At 54.3% G+C, this 17,420-nt stretch overlaps 1 protein-coding gene across 31 annotated transcripts in view; it reads right to left on the bottom strand.

Annotated features, from left to right (window-relative positions):
* TNS1 (tensin 1) overlaps positions 1–17,420 on the bottom strand; it is a 216,761-nt gene that overhangs the window by 8,232 nt on the left and 191,109 nt on the right. For all 31 annotated transcript variants that reach the window (XM_058300129.1, XM_058300130.1, XM_058300132.1 and 28 more), the window contains 7 exons: positions 10,686–10,884; positions 6,661–7,745; positions 4,223–4,309; positions 3,259–3,390; positions 2,776–2,868; positions 1,903–1,980; positions 66–137 (listed from right to left, as the gene is read on the bottom strand). In XM_058300129.1, the coding sequence (XP_058156112.1) occupies positions 66–137; positions 1,903–1,980; positions 2,776–2,868; positions 3,259–3,390; positions 4,223–4,309; positions 6,661–7,745; positions 10,686–10,884 (1,746 nt within the window). The remainder of the gene's footprint in view (positions 1–65; positions 138–1,902; positions 1,981–2,775; positions 2,869–3,258; positions 3,391–4,222; positions 4,310–6,660; positions 7,746–10,685; positions 10,885–17,420) is intronic.

The raw sequence follows: 17,420 nt of genomic DNA, 5'->3' as shown, positions 1-17,420 counted from the left end.
AGGAGGGGACAGGGCAGGAAGGAGGAAAGGACTGGGCAGGGGTCTCAAGTCCAGTGGTCACTCACCTGCCCCTTGCTTCAGCAGGTCAGTGGTTGAGTTGGCAGGGCCTGAGCTATCTTTTGATTCATCTGTGGGGTCTAAGAAAAAACTCAGCTGGTGATTGAAACTCTAGAGCTGGAAAGAAGCACAAATTTGCCTGGGCCCAAGGCTAGCAATATGAAGAATCCTGGGGGGCCTCAGCAAATACTTTCTGCAAAGGAGAATGCTTTTCATAACAGTTGGCACTGTGTATGTTCAGTATGAATGTTTAACGAAAGCTCTGGAGCCCAAAAGAACTGGGTTCAAACCTTCACCCTAGCACTTGCTAAGTATCTATAAACTGGAGATAGTGATAATATTACCCACTTCATTGGGTTTTTGAGGTACAGTATGTATAGTATTAGCCCAGTGCTTGGCATAAAGCAAATGTTGAAATGGAAGTTGTAGTTGTGGTTGCCAGTGTAGTTGTTGAGTTTTGCACTGAGATGTGTCTTCATATAGCTCAATGAACACATCAATGAAGCACAAGCATTATTTTAATATTAATAAATGATTACTGCTTCTATCTGTGTTTCTCAGACTTTTGTGTGCAGGTTTGTTACCACACGGATTGCTTGGCTCCACCTCCAGAGTTTCTGATGAGGTGGGCATAAGAATATTTGCATTTCTCACAAGTTCCCAGGGGATGTTGATGGTGCTGGTCTGGGGACCACACTTTGAGAACTGCTGGTTTATACAATTTAAATATCAAAGACTTTTATAATGGTTGAACTGCAATGGTAAGTTTAGTAGAAAAAGAATTCAATTAGTGTCTAAATTAATAATGCTATTGAAGTTGTATTTGAATTAAGCAAATAACATTGGTGGTCAATTATTATTAAGCATTCAATGAATTAAAGTGGAAAACTAGAAATCAATTAATATCAGAGATTATATTTGTGGGCATAACCCCAGGAGATCCAAGAGAGACTGGAAGAGCATCCTGGGGCCAGAGCCCAGGGGCATTTCTGAACGTCCTAGAGAAGGTGGAGAGAAGGCACCCTAGTTCCCAGTTCAGGGCTGGGCACTACCATCCTCACTGGATCCTGGGTGCTTGGGCGCTAGGTGATAGAAACTTGTTCTATGAAGAGTTTGGGGAGCCCATCTGCCATCCTCCAGAGTTAGAACACCTCTATGGGAGAAGCTAAAATATCCTTCTCCAGCCCTGGCACCCCAGTCAAATTCTCTTCCTATGTGTCTTAAGGCTCTTGAGTTCTATTCAAATATCCCAGATCTTCCCCACAGTTCAACATCCCCTCAGTCAAGGACAACCTTCTCAGCCACACAGACTAGAAACTCCAGGGCCATCTAGACCTTCACATACCTCCTCTTACTCTAAAAGAGCCACCATGCGTACTCCTTCCTCTCCATTCAAACCAACCCTCTAACACCTGAATGTCCCCATAACCTAAACCTGCCTTCCACTATTCCCTCTATTCCTCCCCTATTCCTTCTTCCTTGTCTACCACTGTTCATCTCATCCTCCAGGACCTGGTCCTCCCCATAACTGTCACCTGCTTCTAATGCCTCTCCTGGGATGAGACTTATTCAGAGGATTCAGTATGAACTTCTTGAAGACTCCAGAGGATTTTCCAACACAATCTGATAAGTCAATTATGTATGTTCCTGGAGTTAAGCTTTTTAATTAACTTTTCCTTCTTTTTTATTAGAACAAAAGGAAAGAGGTTTTGAGTTTCCCATATTGGCAAAATGAGCCATGTCCTCCAACCCTGGCCCAAATTCTAGAGTGGCAGGACAGAGACCCAGAAGGAGGTCAGTCAGTTCAAGGGTGTGCTTGGTGAGCAAGGAGTCTCATATTCCTACCTCGGTTTGGAATGATCAGCTTACAGGGCAGAGCCAATGGGATGATGGAGTGCTGGTAGACCAGGGCAGATAGAGATCCTGCAGGGAGGGAGAGACAGTACAACAGAGGAAGCATTATTGGGAGTGGGCCAAGGAGAGCATGGAAACTGCCCCTGGTTGAACATAGTCCTCAGCTTCTCTATTACATCTCCCTCATCCCACCAACGAGGATGAAAACTCACACCTCGTTTTTTGTTTGTTTGTTTTTACCAAGATCCAAGGGTGAAGATTCCAAAGGCTCACCTTAGCAGTAATGAGGATACCCATCACCTTTCTTTATAGAAAGTTCTTCCTAACATCTTTCTAACCTAAATTCCTCCAGCAGCCACTGCCTCTCTCAGGACAGCGCAATAGAAGGGTCAGGGACTCTGAGGTACGAGAAGTGGGGTCTCAAATCCTAGCTCAGCCACTTACGATCTATGCATGCTTGGGTAAGGGTAACTTCCACGAACCTTAGGCTTCCTCATTTGTAAAATGGGGACGATGGCACTTGCCATGAAGGCTTGTTGTGAGGATTAGAAATAATAAGGCCCCTAGACAGTGCCATTTACATAGAAGGTACTCAAGAAAGGCAGCTGCTAGTATAATCATTACGTAAGTTATAACGATAACAAGTTTCAGTTGAATAGGACTAATCCAGAAAGGAATTTCACAGAGGTAAGGAGCCACGATTCAGAGAAAGGGAAGCTACGGTTTATTTCTCTCCCAAGCATATGACAAGGGGGACTGGGGAGATCAGAGGAGAGAGCTTGGGATCAGATCCCTGGAGGAACCCAGAACAGGACCAGGACTTTAGGGCCAGACTCTGGAGACAAGGGCAGGGGAAGAGCTCACCGAAGTTTGGTTCATTGGGGCATCCCTTGAGCTTGACTCCTCTGGGGCCAGTCTCTATCAGGAAATGCCTCACCAGCTCATGGGTCATATCTCCTGGGATGAAGAAAAAGAAATAAGGATTGGACACTTCTCATGGCATCTTCCCATCACTTCCCAAGAATGCTTCATAACTTCTCCAATGTGCAGGGTTCTGATCGGTTAAAAGGCCCTAAAGATAATATGGCTAGAACCTTCTGGAATGGAGAGACCACCATTTCTATCCCACTCCTCAAGGTACGCAATCCCAGAGTCCTAATAATCCTGCTTCCCTGACCTCTGGCCCCAGCCATCAGCAAGCCTTCTGAAGAGTGCAACTAAGCAGGGTCAGCTCCAGGGAGAATTAGGGACCCGCCCAGCCCCGCTGGTCCTTTTGGAACCTTAGGATTTGAAAAGACAGTAAGGACCACCTGGCCTTGAGGCCCCCAATCTGGGAGACGCATTTACCTTTTTTATTCTGCTGCATGACAGTGGGAGGGGGAGAAGAGACCTTCATGGCCAGCCCATAGGCTCCTCGGAAGGAGTGGCTGTCACGGATGACGAAGGCCCCTGGCTCCTGGTCCTTAAGGAGTGCAATAGCTGGATGGGGACAGGGGACAGGGAGAGAGAAGAAATGGATGGCACTGGCTTTATTTAAGTCTCATTAGACCCATCAGACCTCATTCTTTCTTAGGTAAGATGAAACTCTTTCATATTTAAACACTGCTAAGGATCCTCCTACACTAAGGATCAGCAAATTTTCTTTTTCTAAAAAAAAAGAAACTGTCACAACTACTCAACTCTGCCATTGTGGCTTAAGGCAGCCACTGACGATATGTAAACTAATAGGTGCAGTTATGTTCCAATGAAACTTTATTTACAAAAACAGGCAATGGGCAGGATCGGACCCGCAGGCCATAGGTGCTGAACCTGTCCTACATCTACACAGACATTCCTTGGAACCTGAGATGGACCTTCCTTCCATCCCCACATCCCAACTCTGTGTGATCTGGAAAATGTGCAAAACTCTCCCACTTCAGAAAATGGAGAGTTAACTTTGCCCAGAAAAAAACAAGACTTTAGGGAGCAGGTGAAGCTCGGTGGTTGAGCAATCGCTTCACACGTACAAGGTCCTGGGTTCAATCCCCAGTACCTCCTAAAAATAATAATAATTTTTAAAAAGAAAAGAACCACCCCTCAAAGGAGCATCTGCACTCACTGCCTCTGTAATCCCATACTTCATGGGAAGAAGGAAGATGCTTTTCCTGTCTGGCCTTAATCCCAACCCCATCCCTGTGACCACCACTTACTGCAAAGAGGAATGAGATGTCTTCTCAGGCCATGTTCCCTGCCCACAGAAGACTGGGGGTTGGGCAGCAGCTGGCTGCACCCTCTGATGGCCAAAGGGCCTTGGGCATGGCCCAGCACTCACCCTGCTCTCTGGAGATGTCAGGCTTGTACCAGTACTTGGAAGTGTCCTGGACAAACTTCACCTTCGCCCGGGTCTCGGGGCTGTTGTCTAAAGGATGGGAGAGAAAAGGAAAATGGGTCTCCTCAAACATCACCAGACCATCACCAGAAGGGCCTCTGCCATCTCAGCTGTTTGTCTCCAGGCAGGATTTCTGGGCTGCCCTCCCAGAAAGGTCTGGCACGGGAGGCATTCCCACTGAGCTGGTGGTGGGCCCCCCTCGGCCCCTCTCCCCTTTCTCTAAAAGATCCCCACTGAACCTTACTCCAACTTCTCTCCCCAGGCTAAGACCCGCCCTCCCCCCCGCCCACCTCCTAGCCCCATCTTTGTAGACTCAGTGGCCCAACTAGACCATACCCTGGGGATGATGTGGAAGCATCACCCTTCCTCCCAAAGATGCATTTCTGTCCATTTTGCCCCAAAGTTCTCCTCATCGCCCACCTGGAAAGCCAAGTTCTGCATCATGTAGGCAAAAAATTACTCCCGCCTTGGGACAAATAGTTGAAGTGTCGGCCTGGAATTTACAGGCCATCTGCTGTGTGTCACGTACTCATTCCCTGGTAGATCCCCAACCACAGATGCCTTCGTAAGCTATTAGATCTGGGAGGAAGCTTGGAGATCATCTAGCCCAATTACCTAATTTTACAAATGAGGAGAGTGAGGGCCAGTGAGGGGAAGTGATTGGCCCAGGTCACACCGATGGGTAACCGGAAAGCTCTGGAAGTCCTGCCCAGGTAAGAAGACTCCAGCAGCCAGTCCAGTGCACGCTATCCCATAGCTTCCTGTCTAGACATCAGGACATGTGGCCCTCCCTCTCCAACCTCTTCCTTCATCTTTTGGTACCAAACAAGACAAAAGGAGGGATGGGGGAAGAGAAGAGGAAGCAGGAAAATAGGAATACTATGTTCCACATTTTTTTCTCTCTTTTATTCCAAGGGAGACTAGAAGTAAAGATGGGTGATGTGATGGGAGTAGACGTAGCAACATGGGTTATGAGTCAAGTATGCAGTCAATTTCAACTTGTGATTCACACTCTCTAGGACTCTGTGTCCCCAGAGGACAGTGAGCAGGCAGGTCAGGTCCCCTTCCCAGCCGCAGTGCACTAGGCAGCCTCTGGGCTAGGCAGCTGGCGCATGCAACTGCTGCACATGGCCTCTCTCTGCTGAATCACCCAGGCCCCCGCTGCTGCTGTGTTCTGTTTAATGAGCCGTCAGAGGCGGCTGCAATCCCACGTGCCTTCCTGTGTTGATTCTAATGGCTATTTTAAGCGGGGAAGATGGTGGGAAACAGGAAGTGTCCCAACTACTAGAAATTTTGCATCCTCCAAGAAGAGAGGCTGGGAACCTTATGTCCCTGGTGGGCGGCAGGAAGCAGGGGCTTGGAGGGTCACGGTAGGTGTCCGGCTTGGCAGGCTCAAAGCAGAACCTAATAGTGACACTCTGAGAATCTCGGCAGGGGCCCATCCCAGGCTGCATGAAAAATTCTAAACTTGCCTCAAATGCCCCAGGGCCCAGGGCCACAGTTCTGTACATGGTTTAAGGTTTGGCCAAGAAGCTGCAGATTAGCTGAGGCCTTGATCTTTGTGTTTAGACAATGAACTCTCTAAATGGAGACCAAGATGCCATGCTCTGGTGATGAGTGAAGAATTCACTGTGCAAACTGAAGTCAGGTAGGTAGAAATTAGACTCCAACTAAAATGTCCGACCCTTGTCCCTGACTCATATTGCATCTGGCTGCCAGATCTATTCTCAGTGAATATTAGCACAGTGGAGATCAAGAGGTGGCAACAAAGGGCTGTAGGCTGGCAAAGGTACGGAGGGCCAGGTTTGGAAGGCATATTTTCAAAGTTATGCTACATCTCAATAACCTCAAGATATGGAAACACCTTGATAAAGATCATGCCACTAATACCTTAACGCTAGTTTTAGTGTAGGAGAGGTCTGGCGTGATACCCTGGCTGTGCCACTTATTAACCATGTGACCCTGGACAAGTGATTGAGCCTCTTTAAGCCTCAGTTTGCTCATGTGTAAAATGGGGGCAGCAACGCCTACTTTACCAGGTAGCCATGAGGACTGAACAAGATGGCACTTAGCTCGGAGCCTGGCACACAGTAGATGCTCAGCTTAGCCATGGCAGTGGCTGTGCTGGTGATGACAGTCTCAACAGCAATAGTATGCTGTTCATCCTCCTCCTCCTCACCCTCATCACTGCTCCCACAGCTTCCACCACCACAGCCCTCGAGGACAGCGCCAACTCCCATCACACAGGTGAGCCACATTAAGGACCCACGGTTCACCCAACGTTGTCTGCCAACGGGATGTCAGAACAGAGACCAGGTCACGCGTCCTAACTCTGACCTCACTCGTCAGCTGCAGAAGTGGAAATGGAAGGAGAGGCCCACCTGGCATGGAGTACTTGGAGAAGTCAGGCAGAGTGTGGGAAAAGGAGACAGTGCTGCCCCCGCTGGGACTGGACATGCCGCTGGCGACAGGCGAGGAGGACACCTTTCCGTTGATGGTGGCGTAGTTGGGGAGGCTGCCTGCTCGGTCTCCCACAGACATCCTCCGCTTCTCTGGCAAGGCCGGCATTGGGCTGCCCTGCCGGAAGGCTGCGGAATCAGGCGAGGGGGAGGTGGCGGGGCTGCTCAGGCCAGGGTAGTAGGCAGGGGAGACGGGGAAGGAGGGCGTGGAAGGAGCCTGGTAGCCGGAGGCACTGCTCTGCCGGGACAGTGTGGGTCTCCGGTCCTCAGGTGTGGAGTAGCCACCATAGGCCACATGCCGGTCCAAGCCGGGGCTGCCGGGAACCACAGATCCAGACCCTCCCAGGTGACGGCCCAGGCTGGGGCTTCCGGGGCTGGCTATCGTGTTGCTGTGGAGACTGGAGGCCAGGTTGCCTTGGTGGGTGCCTCCTGGGTGCCGACCCAGGCTGGGGCTCCCGGGAGTGGTGGCCACGTTGCCATGGAGACCTGAGGCCTGGTGGGCCCCGGCTGGGTGCCGGCCCAGGCTGGGGCTCCCGGGGGTGGTCACTGCACTGCTCTGGGGGCTGGAGACCACGTTGCCATGGAAGCCAGTTCCCACATTCCCATGGGGACCCATCATCTGGCGGTGGCTCAGACTCGGGCTGCTGGGGGCAGCCATGCCAGGGTTGATGGCTCGCCGGCCAAAGCCAGGGCTGGAGGGAGTGTTGGTGCCCACTGTCCTGTGGCGTGCCTGTGGGCTCCCAGGTACTGCGTTGACGCCGGCCACACTGAACTGAGGCCGTGCCTGGCTTTCTGGAGAGGAGCTGAATTGCTGAAGTGAGTAGTCGGGGCTACTGTAGCTGCTGCCCGCCGTCGGGAGAGGAGAAGAACTCTGGTAGCTTCTCTGGGCTGAAGGGCTGGGCTGCCCCAGGCTGCCAGAGCGGAAGCCAGAATCCAACAGGGGCTGGGTGGGTGTCCGTGGACCCTGGTCACTGCTCTCCCCTGATGGGAAGCTCCCCACTGAAGTGCTAGAGAGAGGGGCAGACAGAGATGTCAGCGGCTGGCACCTACTGCAGGGTGGGACCACACCGAGCGCTCAGGCCCTCCCTCCAACCACGAGGATGGGCACTAACAGCTCCACTTGCGGTGCGCCAGATTGTCACCTTATGGAGCTATCGGCGCAAGCCTGCGAGGTGGATGTTACCATCCTCGTTTTACACAAGAAGAAACTGAGGCTCCGAGAGGCTAAGCAATAGGGTCAGGACCACACAGCTCGTGAAAAACGGAACCAGGGTTTCCACTCCACTGCACCGTGCTGACTCCTGAAGCAGAGTCCAAGCAAAGAGGTCTCTCCTATCAAAACCGCAGTCGACTGTCCAGCTGCAGCCTCTCACGCCATGGAAACTGAACACTGGAAAAGGAGTCAAATCGCCTGGCACCTGTTCCTAAGGGGAATAGCACAGCCTTGACTCAGTTTCCCCCATTCTGATATCAGCATCCTTAAACATTGAAAGAGTGCTCAAATAGGGTTTCCACTCCTGGGTGACTCCAGAGGGCAAAAACAAGGGGTCAACAGCGGGGCTGCAAGTAAGCATCTATCAGCTCATCTGAAGGTCTACTTCCCAGCCATTGGACATGGCCACTAATGGAGCAAGCTGTTTTGCATGGTCATGAGGTTCCCATCAATAGGAGCATTTAAGCAGACACTGACCAACCTCTCCACCTGGATGTTGTAGAGGAAATTCCCTCCTATGGGAGGTTAGAGTAGATGAGCTCGAAGGTCATTCCCAATTCTAAAACTGATAAAATTCAGTTCAGAAAGGACTGTACCTGAGGGAAGCACCACAAACGTTCTCCTCTGAAGGTAAGTACAAGTTCACATGGAGCACTGCAGTATAGTGCAATGGCCTGTGAGTTTCTGAAACCTGGATTCTGCTTGTAAAAGTTTTCCCACATGGAAAATTTAATGATTCTGGATTAGATGATTCTGGTTCCTTCCAGGCCCACCCTCTATCCATGACATGGCAGGAGAGACAAAGGCCAACATGGACCTTGTGTTAACACCTCTGCAGGGCGGTGGCAGTCAGGCTCAGCACCAGGAGTCCTTGTAAAGGAGGCGCTTCCATGGGACAATGGACCACAGCCTGGAGCTGCAGACTGGAGGCAGGCCCTCACACCTGGGTCAGGTAAGCTCGGGTCCCCTGGGTAATGGGAGGTAGAAGGTGGGAGGTGAGGGCTCTTGGAACAAGCAAAAGCCAAGGTCAGGTAGAAGGCCAGGGGCCGGGCCAGGACACATGCTACCTCACATCCTAGAAGAAGAAAGAGTGGAATGTCACCTCCTGGTACAGAATAAACTGGATCCTGAGGAAGGGGAGGTAGGGCAGGTACAGTATGGCAGGGTGGAGAGCACTGAAATGAAGTTCTGGAAGATTAATCCCAGATAATAAACACTAGCTTCCTGAGTCCTGGAAAGGGCCAACACCACAGCAAGAAGGATTTGGGTGAGAAAAGTCAAGAACCTCCCAATACCAGGGGGGTCAATGAACATCAGCAATGGGAAACTGAGGCAAGTCCAAAAAATCCCCTCCCCTTGAAAACAAGGAGCACACCCTCTACCCAGGGTCAGACTTCCTGAGAAGTAGAACCACCAGCCCTGTCACACTTGGCGTGAGGTTTTAGGATTCTCAGAAGCTCAAGATGAATGACCCCTGCTCATCCTGCCCGCCCAGGCCCCTCCCACCTGGGAAGAAAGCAGACGGAGGAGACATCAATTTAGGGGACAGGGCCAACTCAGGCCCCAGGGCCTGGCCTGTGCCGTGTGAAGGAAGAGGTGGCTGGAGAGTTTCCCAGGCCCCTGTGGAGCCCAGGTTAGGAAGGGGAGTGGGCACAGGAACGGGGGGCCAGGGGCCAAGGAGCCCCTTCAGGGGGCTGAGCTCCAGCCAGGGCAGCCCAGCCCGGTCCTCCGCCCATGCCTGGTGCTCCACGCCATGACGGAGCTGATGGCCACCTCCCTTCCCTAAGTCTACCCCTCTCCCTGTCACAAGGCCTTCACCCCCACCCTCCCAGCCCAGCAGCTTCTCACCGCACCCCAGACATTGGTGCCCTCCCTCTCCTGAGCTCATCGGCAGGAACCATCCACCTTTCCGTGCTCAATCCAGCTCTTCCTCTGTCTGACACACTCAGAATGGATGCTGCTGTCCACCAAGGCACCGTCCCTGGTGCCTCTCCACCATCTGCCCTCACCCCCCACACCTCCAGGCCTTTGTGCCGGCCCTGCTTTCCCTCAAGAGCGCCCTCTCCTTCTTCACCTGGCAACATCCTGCTCATCCTTCTAGACGCACCACAATCACCTCCAACCCTCCCGACTCTGCATCCCCGTCAGAAACAACGTCTCCTAGCCCTGAGCTCCAGACACTTTCCTTCTCCATCTACCTGGGAGCACGTCTGGTTGCAGAGCAGGAAAAGGGGTGCAGCTAGACATGCGGGCTCGGGAACCTGACACCCTGAGTGTGAATCTTGTTTCTGCTGCTTAGCTCTGTGACCTTGAGCAAGCTACTTCACCACTCTGCGCCTCAGTTTCCTCTTCTGAAAATGGGAAGAATAATAGTACTTACTTCATAGGACTGCTGCGGGGACACTAAAAGAATGGTACCAAGTGTTTGGCAGAGTGCAGCACATAGGACACACTGGCTACAGACCAGGGACTCGTTTGAGGCGTTAAGCGCGGCGGAAGGACTGTGCCTCCTTCGCCCCGGTACCCTCACTCCTTCCAGCACAGTCTGGATGGATGGACTGGAATCCAGCCTGGGAATGAGAGAGCGCTCGTCCTCTGCCCCCCACAGGATCCGGCACTCAGGGTTGCTCAAGGCGCATGGATGAACCGGTTGATGAGTGGCAGTCTTCTGGAGATTTCTGCCCCTCCTGGTCCCAGCCTAGAAGCCCCTCTTCCTACTGCCCCTACTGCTTACCTGTCAGCACTGAGGATGGGGCTGCTGGTGGAGAGGGGGCTGGGTGAGACGAAGGGGCCCGCCAGCGTCCCATTCCTCAGGGGTGCCTCGTGGCTATAGGCTTGGGCATTCGGGGTGCTGAAGCTCTTGGGCTCAGGGTCGTGGGCTCGGGGACCAGCCACAGCCGTCCGGGCCACAGACTCGACATAGCTCCGGGGCTCTGGAAAGGGCAAGGGGACAGAGGCAATGAGCACAGATTCCCAGGGGTACCAGATGGGTCCCACGTGGCCAGGGTGCACGGCCGCCCCAGAGTCCAGCCTACGGGGGAGACAGCACAGGGAGAGCCCCAGACGGGCAGCCTACGGGGGAGACAGCACAGGGAGAGCCCCAGACCAAGGGCGCTTTAACTGGGGCTACTGCCTGCCCAGTCATACCCCTCTTCCCAGGGTCTTGGAGAAGCTTGGAGAGACACCCCCCCCCCCCGCCACCATGGCCGCCTTTCACCAGGGCCCCACCCTGGGACGCTTCCCAGAAATGGGGCCCTGGATCAGCGTCTGCACAAAGAATCAAGTCTCTTCCCCCAAGAACCAGGGCATCTGCCCATAGCTGGCTACCCTTAGCTACCCAGGCTTCCAGGCTCATCTAATCCCCAGGCACCCCTCGAGTCATTGGCACCACAGTGGACACGAGCCCTGCCCAGCCCAGCCCGAATCTGGGGACAGCGTCAAGTTCACATAGCTCTGCCCCTCTCCCCCGAAGCCACAAACAGGCCTGCCTGCCCAGCAACAGGCCTGCACCCCGAGTCACAGCCAGCGCTGGCTGAGGCAGCCTCACCAGCCCCACGTCTTTGGCACCAAGACACACCCATTTACCTCCCTGCCTGACACACTTAACGTTCCCAGGGCTGACGTCAGGAAAACTTGTTTGCCTGCGCAACTAAACCTTCTGCTGCCGGCATGTTGCATTTTGGTGGCTCTTGGCAATTTACAAAGGACAGTTATATACGTTATCCCACTTAGGGTTCAAATACCCTAAGGGAAGGGAGGACACGTGTCAGAAAGGCCCTCCGCAGATGAACACAGAGGAACAGGGAGATGAAACGATAGCGGCACAGTCAGACTCCTGATTTCCTGCTCAGCGCTTGACCAAGTCCCCCACCGCCTCTGGCAAGCCTGGAATCTACCACCAGGGAAGCAGGGCACTCCAAGGCCACGATCAGAGGTGGTCAACGTTCTCGCCCCCTCCACACCTGCATCATCGTGTCTCTCCCAGGAGGGATGTGATCTGAGCACGCTCTGCCCAGAACCACAATTAGGACTCCACGGAAACCAGCCTGAGGACCTGAGGGGTCAGTGGCTGGGCGGCACTGGGGGCCCCCGGGGCCCCTTGCTGGCCAGGACAGTGGTGGTCTCTGAGGCTGAGGTCCACAGGGTGACAGGGCTGGGGTCAAGCCGCCTCTCTTTGGCCCAAAGAAAACCTTCACTCGGAAGGAGCCCAATCAATCACCAGGGCATTACGGGGTGTGACTGGCCCTCACTCCTAAAGGCACAGCATCTCCCCCTCAGACACAGCCTCTGAGTGGCCTCCAGGCCTGACAGCTCCATCTGGGCCCCTGGGGTCTCCCTGGACATGGGGAGAGGGTGGTCCTTCAGAGCAGAGCCCTTTGCAGAGGGGGTCCTGTCAGCCTGGCATGGGGGCTCTGTGTACAACTAAGCAGAGGCTGCCAGCCTGTCCTTTCATTTCCACATAGAGCTCCCTCCAACTGCTGGAATAATGGGTGAGAGCGGGGTGGGAGGGGGAGGGAAGGCAGGGTGTCTGCAAAGGGGCAGGCGTGTGTCGGGCTATTACAGGTACCAGGCAAGGGGTGATACAAAACCAGCTACCTCTGAACCCAAAGCAGGAGTCCAGGGAGGCCTCCACAAATCCCACCCCACCCACCTCACAAGAGCCACAGGCCAAATGCCCTCCAAAGACAGTGGCTCTGTGCCCTCTACACACAAGGCTGAATGGGAGCTAGAAGATACCACTGAGGTCCACTATCTGCAAGGGATCAGATAGTAAGTATCTTCGGCTTGGTGCACCAAGCCTCTATCCTTCACTTCTCTCCTGGCTCCTCAGGCCTGCGGTAAGATGACCCCCTACTCCAGGGGGTGCCTCTGTATCCCGTATCGGTCGGCCCCCACTTTTTATATGGTCTCTCATTGGTTGCCCCATCCTGCCAGGACCCTGATCCATATACTAGATAAGCAACTCACATTACCCTACACCCCACCCTGAAAAGGTAGAGAAAGTATAGGGACCGCTTCTATCAGCAGCCACATGCCACAGTCCAAGAGTCAGGACAGACCAAGCCTGGGACCAGTGGGTGGTCACTCCCGCCTAGCCTGTTTGCCATCAGACAAGGATGAGTCCCACTGGCTGCTTCCGGCCCAAATACCAGGCTGGAATCTTGAGTGTCAGTCTGCGTAGAGGGTCAGTGGAACAGAATATCTGATGTCCCAGAAAACCTGAGAGGGCTCTAGACCAGCCACATGCTTACAGCATCAGTCCCATCGGTCCCTGCCCCCACCTCCCTTGGCTTCTAAGCCATGGAAGGAGCTCTCAAAGGACTCAGGGACCTGACCATGGTGGGGCAGGACCGCTCGCCAGGGAGAAGCAGCAGCAGCCCTTCCTGCCCCAGGGTTGGAAAACGCCCAGGAGTCTCGGGTGGCTGGTCCAACCAAGGCCATTGCATCAAGGCTCCAGGGCTTGGCTCCTGCCAGTGGCCGTGGATTTCCGAGGCCCAGCCCCACCCTGCCCTGCCCCTCACTTCGCTCTCCAACCCCTCCTTCTCCCAGCCACTCCTCTTCCTCTGGTTGATGGTCTGCTAGCCATCTGCCCCATGGGGGCTGCTTCCTGCCCCTCCAGTCCCTAGAGATGAGAAGCCCTCCGCGCAAACACCGCTCCTCATGCACCCACAGCAGGAGAGCCCCTTGGACCACTATTTTGGTTTCCAGAATTTATCTCCAGGACTGCCTAAAACAAACCTCTGAGGCAAATATCCATTTTCCCAAGTTTTCAGACTTAGATTTCCATATTGAGAATGCTTCCTTTTCCTGCCTGTTCCTTGGCTTTTTCTCTCCTCCCCACCCCAGGACCACGTGCTAGGTGGGGGCTGCATCCTCATACTCAGGACCACAGCCCCCTGGGGGCTGCCCCTGCTTTCATTTTCTAAAGGGTTACCAGGTACAGGCTGCTAAACCTTGCTGTGCCTCAGTTTCCTCATCAGTAAAATGGGAACAAGAATATCCACCCACCCAGCCAGGGTCAGGTGATAAGAGATGAGAAAGTTCTCTCTAATTCTTTCTTGCTGACTGCAATGCCTGTGTTTAGAGCTGCCTATACCCCGAAGTGCACCGGCTCCCGCCTCCCTTGACCCTCCCCCCACTCTCCATCCTCCCCCATCCCCCCACTCCCCGCACCCTCCTCTCCTCCAACCCTGGAACAGCTGCACCCAGAGGTAGCAGGAGGGTGAGGCCAGGGAGGTGCTTCATGTAGAACATTCCACGAGCCCGAGCCCAGCCCAAGTGGCTGTTGGCAGCTGAGAGCCGCTGGAGGCACAGAGCGACCTGAGGCCGCAGTCCCTCTCATGGGCGCTGCCAACTCCGCACCCACATCGAGGGCCGTCTCCACCTGCCTCCCAGAATAGGCTCTCGGCCTAGAGAGAAGATGCCCACCCGCCCCACAGCAAATGAAGACTTGTGGGTGGGGGGAGAAGGGAGGAAGTAAGGAAACCCCGGCGTCCCAAACCAGAGCTCTCACGACCCCTTCCCCTGCTCAGCTCCTCCCCCTTAGGTTGAGTTGAAAGCTCTGTTGCTTCCTCTCCCCGCGCCAGGCTGTTTCATTCATCCTTTTATCCTCAGGGCCTGGCACATAGTAGGTGCTCGATAAGTCCGCATTGCGCGGCACAGCCCTAAAATACCCAATCAGCAAGGATCCCGGAGCCAGGAGGACCTCTCGGGGCCATTTTGAGTCATTTATGCCAAATCTGTCCACATTCAACCTCCCGGGCAAACAACCTAATGGGAACGTTCCATGTTCCCGCTCCTCTGTGAAGAGATTTTAGTCAGGGCTTTCACCACTGCTCCCTGGGGCGGCAGGCTCTCCTCTCCTTCCTTCAGGAAAGGCTCAGGAAGGTCACGGTGGAGGGGTTTGAGTGCTCCTGCGCGCCTAGCACAACCGTGTGGAAAGAGGAGGCCTCTACATGCTGGGTGCCCCCGACCGACAACCGACGGGTGAGCCTGGGCACGTCATTCAACAGCCCCGTCCATAAAATGGGCTTCCTACCCGCTTCCTCTCAGGACTTCTGCGAGTAGTAACCGAGATGATGTAAGGGTGACCACGTGGTCTGGCGCCTACCCCTTTAAGCTCACTCCACACCGCACGTCCGCCTGCTCCAGCCCCCCCTCGCCCTGGCTCCTTGCTCCAGCCTCACTGACCCGTAGTTCCTAGGAAAAAACCACGCCGTTCGCCTACACCGCAGGGCTTTTGCACATGCCTTTTTCCTCGGCATCCTCCACCCCAGTTTTACCACCTGAATGCCCACCCACCCTCACATCTTGCTTCTTCAGCTAGGACAGGCTCTTTGCCATAAGGACTCACAAAACTATACTCTTTTTCTTCCCAACGCTTATCTCAGTGCCTCGTTAGGAGGGATCATTTAACTTCCTGCTCCTGCTCCTGCACATACTTCACGAGCGTGGAACCATATCTCATATTGCTTATCACATAGTAGGCACACGAAGTAAGTATGAATGGATGAACCCATCAGTATAAAACATTTAGCACAGTGCCTTGAACAGAGTACAAATTCCACCAAAGTGTTCTTTTCCCTCAGCTGAATTATTTGTCTGCTGATCCTTTTTCTTCACAAGCATTTTCTCCTGGCTTTCCCACCCAAGTAGGAAATTCATACAGCACTTCGGAGGGTCAGAAAAGAATGTGCTTTAGTAGGACCAGAGGTGGTGCATGAGTCAGGAAAGACAGAGCTGGCTGCCCACAGTCCACCCTCACCCTCTCCCTCTCCCCAGGCCGTAGGCAGCCATTCCGATGCCCACGCTGGAATCCCCAGGCACCGTTCCCGGGGGCGAGAACCCGGCTCTGAAACAGCCACTTGACCAGGAGACAGGAGAGCAAAAATTCCAGCCTCAGCTCTGCTGCCTCCTGAAGGTGACCTTGGGCAGACCTTCCCTCAAGGCGGGCCTCAGCTCTGCAGGGTGGAAATGACGGGTGTGGCTAAGAAGATTCCTAAGAACCTTCCCCTTCCAAGCCCTGTCTTCTGGGACAAACGCGGGTCAGAGCACTTGGGGCCTCTAGGCCAAGAGTCATTCCTGGGGCACTCGCCACCCCTCTCAAGGGTCACCCCAAAGTGGAATGCACGCAGCCAGGACCTGTCGGCCTGTGGGGTAATCAGCCCCCAGCCTTCCTGCTGGAGAAAGCAGGAGCTTCTGCCAGGCCTGCAGCTCCCGGGTCCAGCTCCGGGCCCAGCTTATTCTAGATTTCTGCCCGGCTGCACAGGAGCCTGCTGTGACTCACCCTGCTCTGGATCTGTTGCCAGGGGGCTGCCTTGTTCTGCAGCCCCCAGGCAGCCTGAGGCTGTTGCCCAAACGCTGACAGACTGGAAGCGGGCAAAGCCTTCTGGGCCATGCCCGCTTTGGGGGTGGAAAGTCAAGGCACTGAGTGCAAAGGGAAGTGGGAAGTGGGCCTAAGAAAGACGGTCGGAGTCCGTAAAGCAAGTGGGCCACATGGAACCACAGTCCCAGACACCAGGTAGGACCTGCCCGGTCAGCAGTGAAAGGGACCTCGGCGCCCCCAGCCCTCACCCCCTCCCGCTGGTGGAGGTGGGGGTGCCAGTCCCAAGAACCACACCCCCTTCGATTCGCTTGCTGCCCCAAGTCCTTGTTTGAATTCTGTTCCTAGTGAAGTGACAGCCTTCAACCAGATTACGGCTTCTCTCGGCTTCCCTGGTATACAAGGCAGGGTCCACCTGCATCAGGGGTTCAGCTGGGACCCACAGGCACACTACTCCCTGAAACTGTGCAAAGCTATGTGCGTGGATGTTCCTGTGTATTTTTGTAGGGGGTGGGTTCAAAGCTTCCCCAAGATTCCCCAAGGGGTCTGAGATCCCAAGAAAGGTGGGCATCCTACTTCTGTGCTTATGTGAAACCAGACAGGACTTCAAGAGGTCGAGTCATAGCTCTAAGATGGTGGTTCTCAATTTTTCCTCCAGAGGACATTTGGCAAGGTCTGGAGATATTTTTGATCATCATGACTGGGGGTGCAAAGGATTGCCCAGCCTGAAATGCCAGTCGTGCCAAGGTTGAGAAGCCCTGCTCTAGGATAAGCCTAAGGAGTAGGCCCCCACCTCGTCCCCTCGCTCTCAGAAGGGGCTAGCAGCACACCAGCAGGCTGGCAGACGTGCTGCTGGGAGAGAGGGTGGCAGGGAGCGGCTTCTGTCAACAAGGTGACACAGCACAAGCGCCTGGGCACTGGCTGTGCCAGAACCCATGCCAGCGGCTGCCAGCGCCTCGGTAGGCTCCGGGTGGCATCCAGGGCGAGAGCTCATCGCCAGGGGGTGGGGACAGGGAGGGCCCTGTGCCCAGTCATGTGAGACATGGTCAAAAAAGAGAGCTGCCCTATCTAGCCAGCCAGACCAAGCTCCACATGCCAAGCTGCTGCCCCGGCCCAGAGAGCAGGAAGCCACCGCGCAGCAACCCC

The sequence above is a fragment of the Dasypus novemcinctus genome, chromosome 7, assembly GCF_030445035.2.
Source record: "Dasypus novemcinctus isolate mDasNov1 chromosome 7, mDasNov1.1.hap2, whole genome shotgun sequence".
In the NCBI taxonomy this organism is placed as follows: domain Eukaryota; kingdom Metazoa; phylum Chordata; class Mammalia; order Cingulata; family Dasypodidae; genus Dasypus; species Dasypus novemcinctus.
The sequence above is the reverse complement of the archived record's forward strand: the minus strand, read 5'-3'. Positions and strand labels throughout refer to the sequence as shown.